At 42.9% G+C, this 20,752-nt stretch overlaps 1 protein-coding gene across 10 annotated transcripts in view; it reads left to right on the forward strand.

Annotated features, from left to right (window-relative positions):
- The window catches only part of agrn (agrin), a 595,247-nt gene extending 584,223 nt beyond the window's left edge, over positions 1-11,024 (forward strand). For all 10 annotated transcript variants that reach the window (XM_062057528.1, XM_062057540.1, XM_062057542.1 and 7 more), the window contains 2 exons: positions 5,497-5,600; positions 8,329-11,024. In XM_062057528.1, the coding sequence (XP_061913512.1) occupies positions 5,497-5,600; positions 8,329-8,489 (265 nt within the window). In that variant the 3' untranslated portion in view covers positions 8,490-11,024. The remainder of the gene's footprint in view (positions 1-5,496; positions 5,601-8,328) is intronic.
- Positions 11,025-20,752: the final 9,728 nt, after the last annotated feature.

A 20,752-nucleotide genomic window follows, 5' to 3' on the forward strand; every position in this document is an offset into this window, starting at 1 on the left:
GTGAATCTCCCAAGGAGACTTACAACAGACTCAAAGGTCTCTACAGAAGATGGATCAAGCCAGAGCAGCATTCCAAAGAAGACATTGCAGAGCTCTTCATTCTGGAGCAAATGCTTCGCATGCTGCCCAACGAAATGAAGACTTGGGTGAAGGAACATGAGCCAGAAGACGGACTTACTGTTGCTAAACTTGCAGGCCAGTACTTGAATGCTCGTAAAGGACTCCGAATGCCAAGGCAGCAGAACAACCGTGTAGCAGCCCAAGGTGCAGCCGACCTGTCACACCAAAGAGGTGTGCAGAAAGCAGGTGGTTATAGCACCTCAGGGGACAACAGACTGCTCCCGAGACAGAGTCCAGTGAAGGATCTCATCTGCTACCACTGCCAACAGCCAGGGCATCGAGCCCCAGTCTGCCCCTTGAAAGGTCCCAAGCTGTCCAGCTTCTGTCATGTTCCCCATCCATCTGTCCCAGCTTCAGTCATGGCACCTGCTCTTGCACCCAATTCTGAACCTGAGGCCAAACTTATCATGGTGCCAGCTTGTGTTAATGGCCGTCCAGTGCAAGCATTGTTGGACACAGGTAGCTCCATGACACTGTTGAACCATTCTTTTGTGTCACTTGGTAATCTTGACTATCAGCATGCCACAGCCATTCAATGTGTCCATGGTGATCAAAGAATATATCCCGTGGCTGATGTGACCATCGTCATCGATGACCAGGCTTTCTTGCTCCGTGTGGGGGTTCTTGATCACATGCCCCATGACATGATCTTGGGCAGAGACTTGCCTATTCTGCATGATCTTGTTCATCAGACACACACGCAGAAAGTGAAGTCCAGTTTTATTCCAGCCATTCAAGAGGCTTATCCAGTACTCACCCGTGCCCAGACAGCCAAGATAGGGCTGGAGCCTCTTCCTGACTTGGACCCTTCTCTATGCCAGGGTGGTCAGAAGGGCCCGCCCAAAAGTAAGAGCCAGCGCCGCCTGGAGAAAATCCAAGGTACTCCACTGTTGGGTAATGTGTCAAGCTTGAAACCTGATGAAGAGTGGCAAGTACCTGAAGACATCCGAGAGCTACAGAGAGCTGACGTCTCACTGGCTCCCCTGCTGGCTAAGATGAAAGATGCAAACATCCCCTTGCAGCCAAACCAGGGTGAAAAGTATGTCTTGGAGGATGGAGTTCTGTATGTAGCAGATCAGTCAGAGAATCGCTTGGTGGTCCCTACCTGCTGTAGGCCCCTTGTACTGCATCTTGCTCATTCCATACCTTGGGCTGGTCATCTTGGGCAAGACAAGACTCTTGCTCGAGTCAAAGCTCGCTTCTTTTGGCCTTTAATGGTCAAAGATGTTATTGAGTACTGTCAAACTTGTCTACAGTGCCAGAAGACCTCTCCGAGACGACCTGAGAAAGCCCCACTACTCCCTCTTCCTCTCATTGATGTTCCTTTCCGGAGGATTGCAATGGATATCGTTGGACCCCTGGAGAAAAGCAGTGGAGGCCATGAATACATCCTTGTCCTCTGTGACTATGCCACCAGATTTCCCGAGGCCTTCCCACTAAGGAGTATCAAGACTCCGAAAGTCATCTCTGCACTTGTACAATTCTTCTCACGAGTAGGAATTCCAGATGAAATAATCACGGATCAAGGAACCAACTTCACCTCAAAGCTCATGAAGCAGCTTCACAAACAACTTGGAATTACTGGCATTCGCACCACCCCCTATCATCCACAAACTGACGGGTTGGTGGAACGCTTCAACCAAACCCTGAAGTCCATGCTGAGGAAGTTTGTAGACGACACCGGTCGAGACTGGGAGAAATGGCTTCCCTTCTTGCTCTTTGCCTATCGAGAGGTACCCCAAGCCTCTACCGGGTTTTCGCCTTTTGAGCTTCTTTATGGGTTCCCTGTTCAAGGCCCCTTGGACCTCTTGAAGAAATCCTGGGAATCCAAACCACCTGCACCACAAGGGGTACTTTCTTATGTGCTGCAGATGCGAGACCGGCTGGAGCAATACAGAGCCAAGGCAAGAGAAAATCTTGGAAAGGCCCAGATGAAACAGAAGACCTGGTATGACCAAAAAGCACGTCACAGGGTGCTATACCCAGGTCAAAAGGTCATGCTCTTGCTTCCAACCTCAAGCCATAAACTGCTGGCCCAATGGCAAGGTCCTTACTCCGTGGTCAGACAAGCTGGTCCAGTCACCTATGAGATCTCACATCCGGATAAAGGAAAGGCATCCCAAGTGTACCACATCAACCTTCTGAAGGAATGGAAGGAGAGGAAATCCTCTGTGGAAGGAAAGGATGTCCAGGCCAGTCAAGTACCTACTCAAAGCAAGAAGTTGCAAGAGAAAAAGGTGATGCTGGCACGGGAAGTGGAAATGGAGGATGATGTGGAGGAGACAGATCTGTCCATGCTCACTACACCACAGAAACCTGATGTAAGCCACTTGTCTGCACAATCTGCCCTTAAACTATTGCAAGTGTGTGAAGAATTCCCAGTATTGTTCAGTGGAAAGCCCGGAAGGACTCCACTAATTGAACATGTCATTCACTTAAAAAACCCAACACCTATCCGTCAGCGCCCATACAGAGTGCCTGAGCGGATGGTGGAGCCCCTCAACCATGAAATCCAAACCATGCTGGATCTAGGAGTGATTGAACCCTCAAACAGTGAGTGGTGTAACCCCATTGTCCTCGTTCCTAAAAAAGACAACACGATACGAGTTTGTAATGACCTACGCAAAGTGAATGCCGTTTCTAAATTTGATGCTTATCCTATGCCACGTATTGATGAACTTCTTGAGAAGCTCGGCAAAGCTGTGTTCATCACCACCCTTGACCTGTGTAAGGGATACTGGCAAGTCCCTTTAAAGAAGGAGTCTAGGGAGTACACTGCCTTCCGTGGACCAAAGGGTCTCTATCATTACACAGTGATGCCGTTCGGACTCCACGGAGCCCCCGCAACCTTTCAGCGGCTAATGGATCGCGCTCTGCAGGGGTGTGGCCAGTTCTCTGCTGCCTATCTTGATGATGTGGTGGTTTTCAGCACTTCCTGGAAAGACCACCTCTCTCACCTGCGTCAAGTCCTGCTCCGGATCCATTCTGCTGGGCTCACTCTTAACACCCAGAAATGTGAGTGGGCCAAAACTGAGGTGTGCTACCTAGGTTACCATCTTGGCAACGGGCAGATACGCCCTCAGGTGGACAAGGTGAAGGCTATCCAAGACAGTCCTAGACCCCGGACAAAGAAGCAGGTCCGGTCATTCTTGGGGCTTTCTGGGTGGTACAGAAGATTTGTGCCCCACTTCTCTACCATCACAGCTCCTCTTGTCGAGCTGACTACCAAAGCATCCTCTAATCCAGTCAAATGGACAGAAAAATGTGAAACTGCCTTCACAAAGGTCAAAGCTATTCTATGCTCTTTCCCGGTCTTACAAAGTCCTGACTTCAACCAGCGATTCCTTGTCCAAGTTGATGCCTCCGGTGTGGGCCTTGGAGCCGTCCTAGCCCAAGGAAAGGAGGGCGAGGAACAACCGCTTCTATATCTGAGCCGTAAACTGCATCCCAGAGAAACTAGGTACTCTGCCATCGAAAAGGAATGTCTTGCCATCAAGTGGGCATTGGACAGCCTACGTTATTACCTTCTGGGACGGACCTTTGATCTGGAAACGGACCACAGAGCATTGAGCTGGATCAACTCCATGAGGGATAAGAACTCCCGTGTCACCAGATGGTACTTGGCGTTACAGCCCTTTTGCTTCAATATCACACATCGAGCTGGCAAAACTAACTTGCTAGCTGATTACCTGTCTCGTCTCCCTGAACTTGCTGTCGCTGGAGAGGAGGGAGGTAATGTGACAGTTTGACCCCACACTGTCACTGTTTGACCTTTGGACTTCCTCACAAACCGTGCACATTTGTTGGGAAGCTCAACATGGACAAACTACAAACATTCAATCTTGTTAGCTAGTGAAAAGCATGTGCTCAACAAACAAATTGTTACCTGTCACCCACCATGGCTCTGAACAGTTGACTAAAAGAGTCAGGGTGGGGTTGAGGGCTTTATATAGGTGAACACACCTGCATTCACTAATTAGGCCAAATTTGGGTCAAACCATGATTATCAAAAGCTGGGTATTACAGAAGGACACTGGACATTTGAAAGTTGTGTTGTCTAAAGCCTGAATATACTGTGTACAAAAATGACTGCTCTACACATGCAAAAGTACTATGTGAATACTTTTTAGACATGTGATGGTTATTTATGGTGTAATTTCCAAAATAACTGTTTTCTTAATTCCCCCTGTCAAATTGGTCCCAGCTAGTGGGCGGAGCTATGGGCTATTTAAGTTGGAAAATGCCGTTTTTCTGACAGTCTGCTGTTGGTCACTGCCAGAGGAGGTTCTCTGTCCTGAGCAGGAGTTTCGATCTTCATGCATCATCTACTGAGGTGATTATTTTGATGAGATGTTGTGTTGTAACCGGTTAAATGAGTTTTGTTGATTGCTAATAGATTTTGCTAAATCTGTTTTGATTATGTAATTCTTTACTTTGACATATTTGATTATTGACCTTTGATTATGAATACATGTATTTTGTTATAATGGATGATTTACATTTTGATTATTTTTAATATGCTTATTTTGATGAATTATATAGGCCTATTTAAAGCATGCAACTTTGAAATGTATTTAGAATATAAATGTACTATATATAATATACAATACTAATATTGCCTCTGTTTATTACCATTACAGAGTGTAGGTGCTTTGTTTTCCTGTCATTGTTCACCTTTTGACACTTTTTGGGATTTCAATAAATGTTTGTAAACTGTTACCAACTGCGTGCCTTGCCATCCTTGATTTGAAAGTCTGGTTTGCAACGGTTACATTACCTTCACCCGAGGCGGGGTGTGACAATATCCAAAGGAGTTTTTCAACCGGAAGTGTGGCGGGAATTTTAAAATTGCACTTTATAAGTTAACCCGGCCGTATTGGCATGTGTTGCAATGTTAAGATTTCATCATTGATATATAAACTATCAGACTACGTGGTTGGTAGTAGTGGGTTTCAGTAGGCCTTTAAGTCTCGTCTTAAGACCCACTTTTATTCTCTGGCTTTTAACACTACGTGAGTTGTGTGGTCTTCTGCTGTCCTCTGTGTTTTTAAAATGTTGATTTCTATTTACTGTTTTAATTGGTTTTATCCTTTAAAATCGATTTTAATCATATTTATTTTATATTGGTTTTATATGTATTTATTTTTTGTTTTTATTCAGTCTTTGGTGGAGCTAAGGATACTATTTGAACATTGTTTTTAATATTGTTGTGCAGCACTTTGGAAACATTTTGTTGTTTAAATGTGCTATATAAATAAAGTGGATTGGATTGGATTTGAACCTACGTCCATTTTTAGAGTGAGGCCCAGGCAACTCTTAATACATGAGGCCCCGGGCTTACGACTGATGTGTAAAAAACAAACATGTCCTCCACAGAGCACTACGGGACGGATCGCTACAGGTGGGAAACGAGGCCGCCGTGACGGGATCATCGCCTCTCGCCGCCACGCAGCTGGACACTGATGGAGCTTTGTGGTTAGGTGAGTACACACGCTTATGTATATACAGGTATATATATATATATATATATATATATATATATATATATATATATATATATATATATATATATATATATATATATATATATATATATATATATATATATATATATATATATATATATATATATATATATATATATATATATATATATATATATATATATATATATATATATATATATATATATATATATATATATATATATATATATATATATATATATATATATATATATATATATATATATATATATATATATATATATATATATATATATATATATATATATATATATATATATATATATATATATATATATATATATATATATATATATATATATATATATATATATATATATATATATATATATATATATATATATATATATATATATATATATATATATATACATACATACAGCAGTGACGTGCGGTGAGGTTAATGTCTGGTGAGGCACGACTGCATCATCACAGTCAGATTTACAAACATATGAACCTGCAGTGCAGGTGTACCTAATGTTGTGTCCCTGCGGTCGTTCGCGGCTCCTGCAGCGCGAGCATTGTTGTTTTTGCACTTTTTGGCTTCTTGTTAAGTGACTTTTTTTGGGTGGATTCAGTCTTGCACGTGGAGGGTTTGGGTGTGGGCTTTGGTTGGTGTGGCCGCGGCGCTCCCGTCGGGCGGTGCATTCTGCGGCGGAGGTGCTTGGCACCAGGAGGCGGGGTTATGAGACGAGCCTCACACAGTGTGTCTTCGCAGCAGAGTTTTATGAATGCTCAGCACTAAAAATACGTTACACACATACAGTTGTTGACAAAATACACTGTACATTATATACCTCAGCTAACTAAACTATGGAAATGTATAATATAATTCATATAGCAATACGGTCTCACTGCACAGCAGTTAGCCGAGTCATTGCGCACAATCCATGTTGAGGCACAAATCAGTGACGTGCCTCAACTGGCTGCTGATCACCGCCCCGTCTCTTCTCAGTATTTGAATGGCAAATGTGAAAATAAAAATAAAAATAATCTAAAACTGGTTAAGTTAAATGGAAAATAACTTTAGTATAATCACTGGATACATATAACAATTAAATATTTTTTTTTTTCTTTTTACCTTTTTTTCTTCTTTCCATGATGGCAGGTGAGGCCGTGCCTCCCCTGCCTCTAGTGACGACACGCCACTGATATATATATATATATATATATATATATATATATATATATATATATATATATATATATATATATATATATATATATATATATATATATATATATATATATATATATATATATATATATATATATATATATATATATATATAATCAAAAACTCAAAAGTACCTGCTCCTGCCATCGATTTTTTTCTAAAAGAACACCTTCCAAGATCTTTTGTATTTTCCAACGACTGCAAACACTCAAAACTTTGAGGCTGTCGCTCGGCAATTCAAAGGGTTCGGCTCCCACCATACGCTTTTTAAATATTCTCCAAGATATTTTCTATTTCTTCGCAAATGCAGATACTATCTAAATCCTCGACACTTTGAGGCGATCGCTTGGCAACTCAAAAGTACCAGCTCCTGCCATGTATTTTTATTTTTGTTTTCAAGATAATGTTCCAAAACCTTTTGTATTTTCTGACTGAAAACACTCTACAGTTTGAGGCTGTCGCTTGGCAACTCAAAAGATTTTGAAAGAGCATCTTCCAAGATTTTTTGTATGTTCTAACGAGGGGAAACACTCAACACTTTGAGGCGATTGCTTTGCAATTCAAAGGGTTCAGCTCCCACAATACATATATATACGTACATTTCAATATTCTCCAAGATCTTTCATTTCTTCACAAGTGCAGACACTCTCTATATCCTCAGCACTTCGAGGCTGTCCCTCTCCAATTAAAAGGTTTGTCTTTCCTACCATTGATATTTTAAAAGAATATTCTCTCCCCAAAATGTTGTTTACATTTTGTCCCAAGTGCAGATGCTCTCCAAATCCTCACAAAGACTCACTTTTGAGTCTGTCGCTTGGCAACTCAAAAGTACCTGCTCCTGCCATCAATTTCTTTTTTTAAAGGACAACTTCCAATATATTTTGTATTTTGTAACGAGGGCTAACACTGTACACTTTGAGGCTGTCTGTTGGCAACTCAAAAGTACCAGCTCCTACCATCGATTTCTTTTTAAAAACATGTTCTAAAATATTTTGTATTTTCTGACTGCAAACACTCTACACTTTGAGGCTGTCGCTCAGCAACTCAAACGTCGCAGCTTCCGCCATGGATTTTGAAAGAATATCTTGCGAGATGTTTTGTATTTTCTAACGAGGGGAAACAGTCTACACTTTGAGGCTGTCATTTGGCAACTCAAAAGTCCGTACGCTCTCCATGGATTAAAAAAAAAAAAAAGATCATGTTCCAAGACGTTTTGTCACAAAAATTTGGGGCTGTGGGTCATAGGTCAGCATCTTGGCCAGGTCCTGCCTTGCCCAAGGGCACAACGGTTGTGATCAGGATGAACCAACCTGGCTGAGCTCATAAGTTTTGGGTCATAGTCATGTTGAGAAACATCTTCTTCAGGCTTCTGGCTAAAAAGCAGGAGCTTCTCACGTGAAGTTCTCCTTTGCCGGACTCGTACTTTGGTCTGTCCTGTTCTTACTCCGGACGCCTTCTGATTGAAACCATGTGGCTGACTTGCAGGCGGCCTGGAGGAAGCGGCGGCGGCTCGCCGGCTGCCCAAGGCCTACAGCACGGGCCTGGTGGGCTGCATCAAGGACGTGGTGGTGGACGGAGTGGAGCTTCACCTGGTGGAGGACGCCCTGAACAGCCCCCAAATATTGCAATGTCCCGCAGCCAAATGAGGATGACAAATAAGGAATAAATACAGGAAAACCCTTCTTCACGCCCTCCATAGCACCTGCTGTAATTATTTTCTATTTTTGTATACTTTTCATGGCTTTTTATATGTTTGTTTTTCTTTTGATCCGCAGCTCCGTTTTCACGCTCTTCCCCTTTTCAAATCCTTTTGTTCTTTTTCAATCCCCAAATAACGACTTTAATTTTTTTTTTTTAATTACTTCAATCACGGTGCCATATCATTTTTCAAACATCCAATAATAAGTGCAACACAGCATTTATTTTCAAAATAAAACACTACATTCCACCATTCGCTCATGTGAAAATAACATTAAAAGTAATAATCACTTCTGTTGTTTTTCATCTCATAGAGCCAGAAAAAATATGTAAAATATATTTTAAAGCTGTATTTTGCTCTCTGACATGAATCCTAAACATTCATCGAATATTCTAAATAATTATAAAGTTTATAAATGACCACTAATAATAAAAATAATAATAATGCATGCAATTCTTCTTTTTTAATTTTATTTTGAAACCACGCAAAACCCTTCAAAAAACATGTTTTTGTCTGATTTTATTTCCAGTTAGTCACTTTATTATTATTATTATTATTATTATTGTTCTGTATTTCCCTCTCTGACACGAATCCAAAACATTAAGAAAATATTTTAAATAATTATAAAGTTTATAAATGACCACTAATAATACAATTATTTAATAATAATGATGCAATTCTGCTTTTTTAATTGTATTTTAAAACCATGCGAAACCCTTCAAAAAACATGTTTTGTCTGATTTTTTTTTTCCATTTAGTCACTTTATTATTATTATTAATATTATTGTTCTGTATTTCCCTCTCTGACATGAATCCAAAACATTAAGAAAATATTTTAAATACTTATAAAGTTTATAAATGACCACTAATAATACAAATAATAATAATGCATGTAATTCTGCTTTTTTTAGTTTATTTTAAAACCACGCAAAACCCTACAAAAAACATGTTTTTGTCAGATTTTATTTCCAGTTAGTCACTTTATTATTATTATTATTTTTATTATTATTGTTCTGTATTTCCCTCTCTGACACAAATCCAAAATATTAAGCAAATAATTTAAATAATTATAACGTTTATAAATGACCACTAATAATAAAAATTATTTTATAATGATGCAATTCTGCTTTTTTAATTGTATTTTAAAACCACGTGAAACCCTTCAAAAAACATGATTTTGTCTGATTGTATTTCTAGTTAGTCACTTTATTATTATTATTATTATTATTGTTGTTCTGTATTTCCCTCTCTGACACGAATCCTAAACATTAAGAAAATATTTTAAATAATTATAAAGTTTATAAATGACCACTAATAATAAAAATTATTTAATAATAATGATGCAATTCTGCTTTTTTAATTGTATTTTAAAACCACACGAAACCCTTCAAAAAACATGTTTTTGTCTGATTTTATTTCCAGCGAGTCACTTTATTATTATTGTTATTATTGTTCTGTATTTTCCTCTCTGACATGAATCCTAAACATTAATCAAACATTTTAAATGATTAAAAAGTTTATAAATAACAACCTTTACAGAACTCATGATGACTACTAATAATAAAAATAATAATCATAATAATAATGCATGTGATTCTGTATTTATTTTCTTTTAACCACGCGACACCCTTCAAAAAACATGTTTTTGTCTGATTTTATTTCCAGTTATTGACTTTATTATGATTATTTTTGTTGTGGGTGTAAAACAGTCGGGCGCCCTCGCAAAGGAGAGACTGACTCTATCCTGCCCGGCAACAGCGACTCATCAATGTGAAGAAACACAAAAAAAGGCCTAATTTGCAGTTGTTTTTCCCTCTGGAAATATGCATAAAGATATATTCCACATTCCTGGCTGCTAAGAGAGACTGTGAGCCTTTTTCCAAGCCATAACAAGAAGAAAATACTAACAAAAGATAGTAAATAAGTAGCGCATGACTCTGGAAGCATTCGGCCATGCAGTTGCTGATAATAATAATAATAATAATAAGCTGTGATTGATGACTTCTTTTGATATGAAATCTTTGGCAATATATTCTATTGATATGTTATCACCTTGTGGTTTTTTTGTACATTGTGAATGTTGGTGTCATGTGTGGAGGTTGATGTTGTTTGAAATGAATATACACTGGTCTGTTCTAGCACACACTCATCATATTAATCCTCATAATTATCATGGAAGTCTTTTTTCCTCTGCACGTGCCGGCCAACAGGAAAGACTTGCCTTAAGAAGCCGCCATGCATAATAAGTCAGAATAATGATCAATCAGGACAAGGGTGTGTTCCTTATTTATGTCGACTACTGAAGCGCCACAAACCTGCCAAATGTTCCCAGGCATGACCTGAACTTGACTAACTCCATGTTCCTCTCTTCCTTCCCGCCAATAAAATGTCAATCATTATTGTTTTGGGTCTTGTCTATCTTCACGCGCCACAGCAATGTGGACTAGCATGACGCCGAAAGGAAAATAAAAACTTTTCCAGAGTTGATTCCGCTCGTTCTGTCTTGTTTGTTGAGTGTATTAAGAACTAGAATAGCATGTGAATGCTCCAATAGTGAAATGTTGACAGAATGTAGTATGAATGTAAGAATAGTTGCAATGTTGGAATGGTTTGAATGTTGAAGAGTTTGAATTTCCAGGAAACACGGAATTTGGTTTGGAACTTGGGAAATTGTTAGTCGGATGAGTGGAATGTGTTGATATTGGAATGGTTTGAATAGCTTGAAAAATGTGGGAATTGTGCAACTTGAATAACTGTTTTGACGACCGCCCACCAGATGGCGAGGCACTCCTTCTCCACCGTGCTGTACCTCGCCTCCCGGTCCCAGAGCTTCCAGCTGATGTATAGTACGGGGCGGTCGACGCCCTCCACCCGCTCGGACAGCACCGCCCCCAGTCCCCTGCCCGACGCGTCCGCCTGAAGACAGAAGGGGATGGCAAAGTTAGGCATGGGCAGTACCGGCTCCTCGCAGAGTGCTGTTTTTACCTTTTCGAACACCCGCTGGCACTGCTCCGTCCACTGGACCAGATCTGGAGCACCCTTTCGGGTGAGGTCAGTCAGTGAGCTGGTCAGGTCTGCAAACCGGGGAATGAACCGGCGGTAGTAGCCCGCCAGACCCAAAAACTGCCTCACCTCTTTTTTCGTCTTGGGGGGTGGACAGGCTGCGATCGCCGCCATTTTGTCTACCTGCGGTCGCACCTGCCCTCCTCCCAAGTGGTACCCCAAATACTGTACTTCCTTCCGGCCAACGGCGCACTTGGCCTCAGGGACTCGAGAACCGCCCCCACCTGCCGCATGTGCTCTTCCCAGCCGCTACTCTGGAGGATGACGTCATCCAGGTAGGCAGCCGCGTATGCCGCGTGAGGGCGCAAATTGTCACAAATTGGTACAAACCTGCCGGAGTGGAAAAGGCCGTTTTTTCCAGAGACTCTGGCGACAAGGGAATCTGCCAGTAGCCCTTGGTTTAATCCAGTGTTATGAAAAAACGAGCAGTGCCCAGCCGATCCAGGAGCTTGTCGACCCGAGGCATTAGGTAAGCGTCAAAACGTGATATTTCGTTCACCTTGCGGTGATCCACACAGAACCACACAGACCCATCCTTCTTTCCTACCAGAACGATGGGGCTGCACCACGCTCCGTAGGATTCTTCTATAACCCCCAATTCCAGCATAGATTTTAGTCCCTCCCGAACCACTTTGCGTTTGTGTTCGAGGAGCCTGTAGGGCCGAGACCGCACCGTAACACCCGGGCTGGTCTCAATATGATGTTGGATGAGGTTTGTGCATCCGGGCCGAGGGGAGAACACATGAGAAAAGCGCCCCTGCAGCTTGACAACATCCGCTTTCTGCGCTAACGTGAGCAGATTGTCAGAGAGGAGGGGGGTGGGTAGAACAGAGCGCGGGACCTCTGGCCCGAACTCCTCCTCCTCCTCAACCACCGTTACCATGGAAACAGGCTCCGCCTCCTTCCATGCTTTCAGGAGGTTGATATGGTAAATTTGAGTGTCTCCGCCCCGGTCCGAGCGTCGGACCTCGTAATCCACATCATCCACTTGCCGTGTGACCTCAAAGGGTCCTTGCCACCTGGCGAGTAATTTCGAGCTGGATGTTGGGAGTAACACAAGCACTTTTTCTCCCGGTCAAAATTTTCTTAGCTGAGTCCCCCTGTTATACACGCGCTGCTGACGTTCCTGAGCACGGAGCAAATTTGCGCGTGACAAGTGCCCAACCGTGTGGAGTTTTGCTCGCATGTCCATGACGTACTGAATTTCGTTTTTGTTGGAGCTTGGACTCTCCTCCCATTGATTGATTGATTGAAACTTTTATTAGTTGATTGCACAGTACAGTACATATTCCGTACAATTGACCACTAAATGGTAACACCCGAATAAGTTTTTCAACTTGTTTAAGTCGAGGTCCACGTAAATCAATTCATGGTAAGCTTTCCTTAATTACTTCCAAAACCCTGCGCGACTTCCTGCCGTATAATAACTCAAAAGGCGCAATGCCTGTGGAGGCCTGAGGTACCTCCCGCATTGCAAACATTAGGGGACCCAGCCATTTATCCCAATTTGATTTGTCCTCGTGCGTAAACTTACGGATCATGGTTTTCAGTTTCTTATTTAGCCGCTCCACCAACCCGTCAGTTTGGGGGTGGTATATGCTGGTGCGGATCGCTTTAGTACACAGTAAGCCGTATAGTTTCTTTATCGTGTGTGACATAAAGGACGTGCCCTGGTCAGTCAGAATCTCTTTCGGGATTCCAACTCGGGAGATGACCTGTAACAGAGCCTGCGCGACACTCTTTGCAGAGATGGAGCGCAGTGGGACTGCTTCGGGATAGCGCGTTGCGTAATCCAGCGCAAAACGATATCCCCGTGTGCTCGGGTGGAATGGTCCGATGAGGTCCATACCAATTCTCTCGAAGGGGACCTCCATGAGCGGCAATTGGCGCAAGGGCGCCTTGGGGGTGGCCGGCGGGTTCACCAGCTGGCAGTCCGGGCAGGCAGCACACCAACGGCGCACGTCTGCCCGGATGCCCGGCCAATAGAATCGGACCATGACCTGATTGAATGTTTTATCATGCTCCATGTGGCCAGCCATGGGATTGTAGTGCGCTGCCTGGAAAACCATTTACCGGCGGCGTTTCGGCACCAACAACTGGGTGGTTTCCTCTCCTGTATGAGTGTCACGGCTCACCCAGTATAACCTATCTCTAATAATTGAAAAATAAGGGAATACCCGCGCTGTTCCCGGGCGCACCAGCTGACCATCGATGTAAGCCACCTGGTCCCAGGCCTCGCGCAGGGTTTCATCTCGGGACTGCTCGAGGGGGAAGTCCTCCGTAGGGTGCCAGTGGAGGGGCTTCCCGCAAAGCCCCCGCCGGTTCCCCCTCGGCAGTGTCGGATGAACTTGCGTTGCCACTGACAACGGCGCAGACATTCCCCTTTCCTACGGTCCGTGAACGCACCCACACACATTGTGTCACTAAACGGTTAAACCCCGGCCAATTTGTACCTAAAATTACGGGGTGCGTAAGGTGCGCACTTACAGCAAACTTGACACTATGCTTTTTCCCATTATACCAAATTTCCACTGGCACAATAGGGTATTCGTGCACATCCCCATGAAGACATTTAATTTTCACCCGTGTTACCTGCCTCAAAGCCCCGGGTCGAACCAGGTTTTGGTGGATCATGGACTGCCTAGAGCCCAAATCCACCATTGCCCGCCCGGTATGTGCTCCCTTGTGCCCTTACCGGGACACAGTACGCCTCTCCCGGATCGGGGAAGGGTGCTGGAGGGCCGACAACCCGCATCACCTATCTCACCTCCATCAGCGGGCACTCCCACCGTACGTGAGCTGGTTGACCGCACCTCCAGCATACCTGCCCAGGTGCGCGAAGCGCCGTCTGCGGGGGAAGCCCCATCTCAGCAGCGCTCGGACCCTGGAAGAGACGAGGAGCGGAGGAGAGATTAAAACCTTGGGTTGCCCCCCTTGATGAAACTGGCGGGTGTCGTTAGCGCCTCCTGCGCTGTGTTGGGGTGTGTGGTGTGGGGACCTGTACGCGGATCACGCCTCTGCTGGGTGGTGTCGCGGCATCGATGGCGCCTCCTCCTCCCTCTGCGCGGGCAATTGGCGCGGGGCTGGTACCGGGCGCTCAGTTCTCCTCGGGGCCGCCTGCTCCCGCCGCGCTTCTCGGTGGATGGCCAGGTGGTCTTCGGTCGTAAACATGTGCCACATAGTGAAACCACACTAAACAACACTGTCATAAACATGTGACATATAATAAAACCACACTAAACAACAATGACAAACACATCTTGGGAGAATATTTTCACCGCAACACAACATAAACACAACAGAACAAATTCCCAGAATTCCCTGCAGCACCAACTCTTCCGGGATGCTACAATATAAACAAACGCCATTGGTGGATCTACACCTAACATCTACTGTAATGATGCCAAGTACAGGAGTGTATCTAGTCAATACTACTATGATTACATTGATATTTTTTAGCATCACAAAATCTTATTTCGGTTTTTTATTTATTTATATTATGTTTATAAACATCCAAATTTGTGGTATCATCCAAAACTAATGTAAAGTATCAAAGAAGAGAAGAATAAGTGATTATTACATTTTAACAGGAGTGTAGATAGAACATGTTAAAACAGAAAATAATCAGATATTAACAGTACATGAACAAGTAGATTAATAATTAATTTTCTACCACGTGTCCTTAATAATGTTGACAAAATAATAGGTAGATAAATGACACAATATGTTACTGCATTTGTCAGCAGACTAAGTAGGAGTCTTTGTTTGTTTACTTACTGTTGGGAACTCGCATGGCTGCCGTTTTGTGACCCCAAGATGCAAGAACCAGGAGAGTGGAGAGCAGGTATGATGAGTTTTAAAGGCCTACTGAAATGAATTTTTTTTATTTAAACGGGGATAGCAGATCTATTCTATGTGTCATACTTGATCATTTCGCGATATTGCCATATTTTTGCTGAAAGGATTTAGTATAGAACAACGACGATAAAGATCGCAACTTTTGGTATCTGATAAAAAAAAGGCTTGCCCCTACCGGAAGTAGCGTGACGTAGTCAGTTGAACATATACGCAAAGTTCCCTATTGTTTACAATGATGGCCGCATGAAGTGAGAGAGATTCGGACCAAGAAAGCGACAATTTCCCCATTAATTTGAGCGAGGATGAAAGATTTGTGGATGAGTAAAGTGCAAGTGAAGGACTAGTGGGGAGTTGAAGCTATTCAGATAGGGAAGATGCTGTGAGAGCCGGGGGTGACCTGATATTCAGCTGGGAATGACTACAACAGTAAATAAACACAAGACATATATGTACTCTATTAGCCACAACACAACCAGGCTTATATTTAATATGCCACAAATTAATCCTGCATAAAAACACCTGCGTGTTTGTTACGCTAGCTCCTAGCTCCTCTGCTAGCTCCTAGCTCCATAGAACACGCCAATACAATTCAAACACCTGATCAACACACACAATCACTCAGCCCAAAAGACCGTTCACCTAACCCAAGGTTCATAAAGCTTATATATTTTTAAAAAGTTACGTACGTGACGCGCACATACGGTCAAGCTATCAAATGTTTAGCAGCCAAGGCTGCATACTCACGGTACCTGATATTCAGCTGGGAATGACTACAACAGTAAATAAACACAAGACATATATATACTCTATTAGCCACAACACAACCAGGCTTATATTTAATATGCCACAAATTAATCCTGCATAAAAACACCTGCGTGTTTGTTATGCTAGCTCCTAGCTCCTATGCTAGCTCCTAGCTCCATAGAACACGCCAATACAATTCAAACACCTGATCAACACACACAATCACTCAGCCCAAAAGACCGTTCACCTAACCCAAGGTTCATAAAGCTTTTATATTTTTAAAAAGTTACGTACATACGCAAAAAAAAGTTGCGCACATACGGTCAAGCGATTAAATGTTTAGAAGCCAAAGCTGCATACTCACAGTAGCACGTCTGCGTCTTTGTCATCCAAATCAAAGTAATCTTGGTAAGAGTCTGTGTTGTCCCAGTTCTCTACAGGCGTCTGTGTATCGAAGTCAAAAGTCCTCCTGGTTAGAGTCTCTGTTATCCGAGTTCTTCCATCTTGACTGCATCTTTCGGGAATGTAAACAAAGAAGCGCCGGCTGTGTACTGTTGTTGCTGACTACGTTCGAAAAATACGTCCATTTCGCACCGACAACTTTCTTCTTTGCTTGCTCAGCTTTCTTCTCCATAATGCAATGAACATGATTGCAACAGATTCACGAACACAGATGTCCAGAATACTGTGGAATTATGAAATGAAAACAGAGCTTTTTCGTATTGGCTTCAATGTGGAAGGCATACCCGTGTTCGCCGGTCTACGTCACGCGCATACGTCATCCTCAGAGGCGTTTCGAACCGGAAGTTTAGCGGCAAATTTAAAATGTCACTTTATAAGTTAACCCGGCCGTATTGGCATGTGTTTTAATGTTAAGATTTCATCATTGATATATAAACTATCAGACTGCGTGGTCGGTAGTAGTGGGTTTCAGTAGGCCTTTAATCTCATACAAACAGAAAATGAAGCAGTCTAGCTTACAAAGGTTCCAAACATAAAGTGTTATCATCGAGCACAGAGGAGTGCTAGAGACAAGGCATAAATAGCATACATGTTGATTGGCCGCAGGTGTGGACCAGCTGCCAATCAACAGCAGGTGTGTGAATAAACAGTGCTCAGCGGAACAAGCAGGAAGTGGAAACCAAAATAAGAGCACTGATAGGAAGTAAATACAAAAACGAGGAAAACAAACAGAAATGAAGTGACAGATCGTCACACTTACTACTAAAAGACAAGTTGTCGGGTTTGTTCACTATTTTATTTAAGATTGGTATTGGGACAACGCTACTTTACAACAATAAAGCAAGTTAGCTAAACGTAATTGAAACCGTGTTTGGCTCCTTAATGTATTAGCGTTAGTGTTTTTAGTTATTTACGGTACGTTACAGACTGAAGTACTTGATAATTCGCATTATTTATTCAGTTTATAGTTTTTTTACCTGCAACCCTGTGGCGGTGTGAGGCAGGGACAGACGTCGGTTGGTGCGGTGGCGTGGGCCGCGTGGCTGCACTCCTGCAGGAGAGCTCGGCCATGTGACTGGGTTCGACCAATGAGATGGCCTGGAGAGCTGATGACGAAATCAAAACCTAACTCAATCAAGCGATAGACTCTCTTGGAGTCTATCATTGTAAAACAAACACTGCAATAACTCTACACTGACAATATTCAGATTATGGTGAAACCTGAGAAAAGTACTTTGTGCCCATTTGACATCTACTCTCGTCATCAAAACTCTGGGATTGTAACACTCTGCCATTTGCCATCTGCGGTACTCTCCAAGGTTTCTCATTGTCCCATTGGGTCCAAGGGGGTGGGGGGGGGGGGGGGGGGGGACAGGACACATCTGCGGTACTCTCCAAGGTTTCTTATTGTCCCATTGGGTTGGGTTTTTCCTTGCCCTGATGTGGGATCGTTGTGGCTTGTGCAGCCCTTTGAGACACTCGTGATTTAGGGCTTTATAAGTAAACATTGATTGATTGATGTCGTTTCAGACGCCATTGTGTACTACCAGTTTACAACAACCGCTACTGCACACAGGAAGTTCACTCTCTCAGAGTTGTGGTTGCTCACATAGAAAACTGCACTGAGGGAGTTGCAAGAGAATCGTAAGTCACGCGCTAACCTTGGTGGAATAACCATAAACCAGGGGTCGGCAACCTTTACCACCAGGCCCGGCCCAAACCAATCTGGCGCCCTAGGCAAGATTTTAGGTGGCGCCCCCCACATTGGCAGTGAAGTGTATATACTCACAAGAAACCGAATAGCTTTGTCTTTGACCTTTTTTTTTTACTTAAAGAAAGCAAATTAAAAATCTGAATAGTTAACAAGATAAAACAAAATATGGATAAATAAATACAAAAAATAAAAAATTAATATATGAAATACAATATTTTTTACATACATAAACACAAAATAAAACGTGTCAACAAGTTGCATAAAATAAATTAAAAATACAATATAAATAAGGCACTACACAAAACAAGATATCAAACCAGTATGACTTTAACAACTATATTACAAAAAAAGGGGATCCTACAGAGTTCTCTATTTGTGCTTTTTAATATTGCATTAACTAGAATGACTTACAAATTACTGTACACCAGGGAGTACTGTAATTACCTAACGTTACATAATTATTTTCCATAACAATTTAGCCCCCTCCACAATATTAACCCGACGTTAAAACAGAACTACCTATTTATTGATTAGCAATTGCCGAATCATGTAACATTAGCTTAATGCTAAAAAGCCAGGTTACTATCACATTCTGTAACAGACAAATAATTTCATGTAGGCTAACGTTACCTACCTGCTACCTCTGTCTTTTTCTCGTTTCTCCTCTTCTTTTGTCTTTTTTCTTCCCTGGGCACCTGACAGTTTTGGCCGTTTTGACATCTTGTGTTGATTTTTTTATGTGGTGACGTCCAAAAAGAGTCATGATACGGGAAGGGAGGGGGCACACCGTGCCGGGGGAAGGGGGGCGTAATGTTGTAACAAATAATATTTCTATTAAATAGGCTTTACTTTGCATTTTAATTAACGTGGGATTATTTTATGTATTTAGAAATAATAGTACCAACTTTTTTTTTTTTTTTTTTTTTCCTCCAACATTTGTGGCACTGGCGTGGCACCCCCTGATGGACGGCGCCCTTAGAATTTGCCTATACGGCCTATGCCACGGGCCGGCCCTGTTTACCACTAAAAGAGCCATTTTGACCCGTTTCACAAAATAAAGAAAACAATGGGAGCCACAAAACACTTTTGAAATTTAAAATGAAATAACACTGCATACAAAGGTTTTTTTTGCTTTGTGCTATGTATAAACCAGGGGTCTCAGACACGCGGCCCGCACCTTAATATTACATTTTAATGTTAGTGCGGCCCGCAAGTTTTATATGAATGGCGCTTGACAGCGTCATACTTGCCAATCCTCCCGATTTTTCCAGAAGACTCCCGAATTCCAGAGCAACTATTCTCTCAAATGTATGCTGATTTTCACTCAAACATCAATATTAAAGGCGTGCCGTGATGGCACTGCCTTTGGCGCCCTCTACAAACTGTACAAACAGCGTATCAGCCTAATTACAAGTTGTATGAGGCTTCTGCAGACACACACAAGTGACTGCAAGGCATACTTGTTCAACAGCCATACAGGTTACACTGAGGGTGCCTAAATAAACAACTTTAACACTCTTACAAATATGTGCCACACTGTGAACCCACACCAAACAAGAATGACAAACACATTTCGGGAGAACATCCGCACCGTAACACAACATAAACACAACAGAACAAATACCCAGAATCCCATGCATCTCTAACTCTTCCGGGCTAAATTATACACCCCCCGCTACCACCAAACCCTGCCCCCCACACACCAACCCCCCCCCCCACCCCCCCCCCCCACCCCCGTGCGTCGGTTGAGGTGGGCGGGGTTGGGGGGGGGGGGCGGGGTTTGGTGGTAGCGGGGGTGTATAATGTAGCCCGGAAGAGTTAGAGATGCATGGGATTCTGGGTATTTGTTCTGTTGTGTTTATGTTGTGTTACGGTGCGGATGTTCTCCCGAAATGTGTTTGTCATTCTTGTTTGGTGTGGGTTCAGAGTGTGGCGCATATTTGTAACAGTGTTAAAGTTGTTTATATTGGCACCCTCAGTGTGACCTGTACGGCTGTTGAACAAGTATGCCTTGCAGACAATTACGCGTGTAAGCAGAAGTAAGCATGTGACTGGGCCGGCACGCAGATAGTATGGTAGTATGGTGTAAAAGCGGACGCAAAAGGCAGTGCCATCACGCACGCCCCAATATTGTTGTCCGGGGGAAAATCGGAGGATGGTTGCACCGAGAGATTTTCGGGGGGGGCACAGAAATTCGGAAGTCTCCCGGAAAAATCGGGAGGGTCGGCAAGTATGCAGTTGAGCCGCAGCAGAGTGATTAAAGAGCCGCATGCAGCTCCGGAGCCGCGGGTTGCCGACCCCTGCCATAAACAAACCAAGACGCCGTCAGAGGGCACGCAAACTCTGTGACGCTAGACTACTGAGCATGT

Source organism: Entelurus aequoreus, linkage group LG01 (assembly GCF_033978785.1).
Source record: "Entelurus aequoreus isolate RoL-2023_Sb linkage group LG01, RoL_Eaeq_v1.1, whole genome shotgun sequence".
Taxonomy (NCBI): Eukaryota; Metazoa; Chordata; class Actinopteri; order Syngnathiformes; family Syngnathidae; genus Entelurus; species Entelurus aequoreus.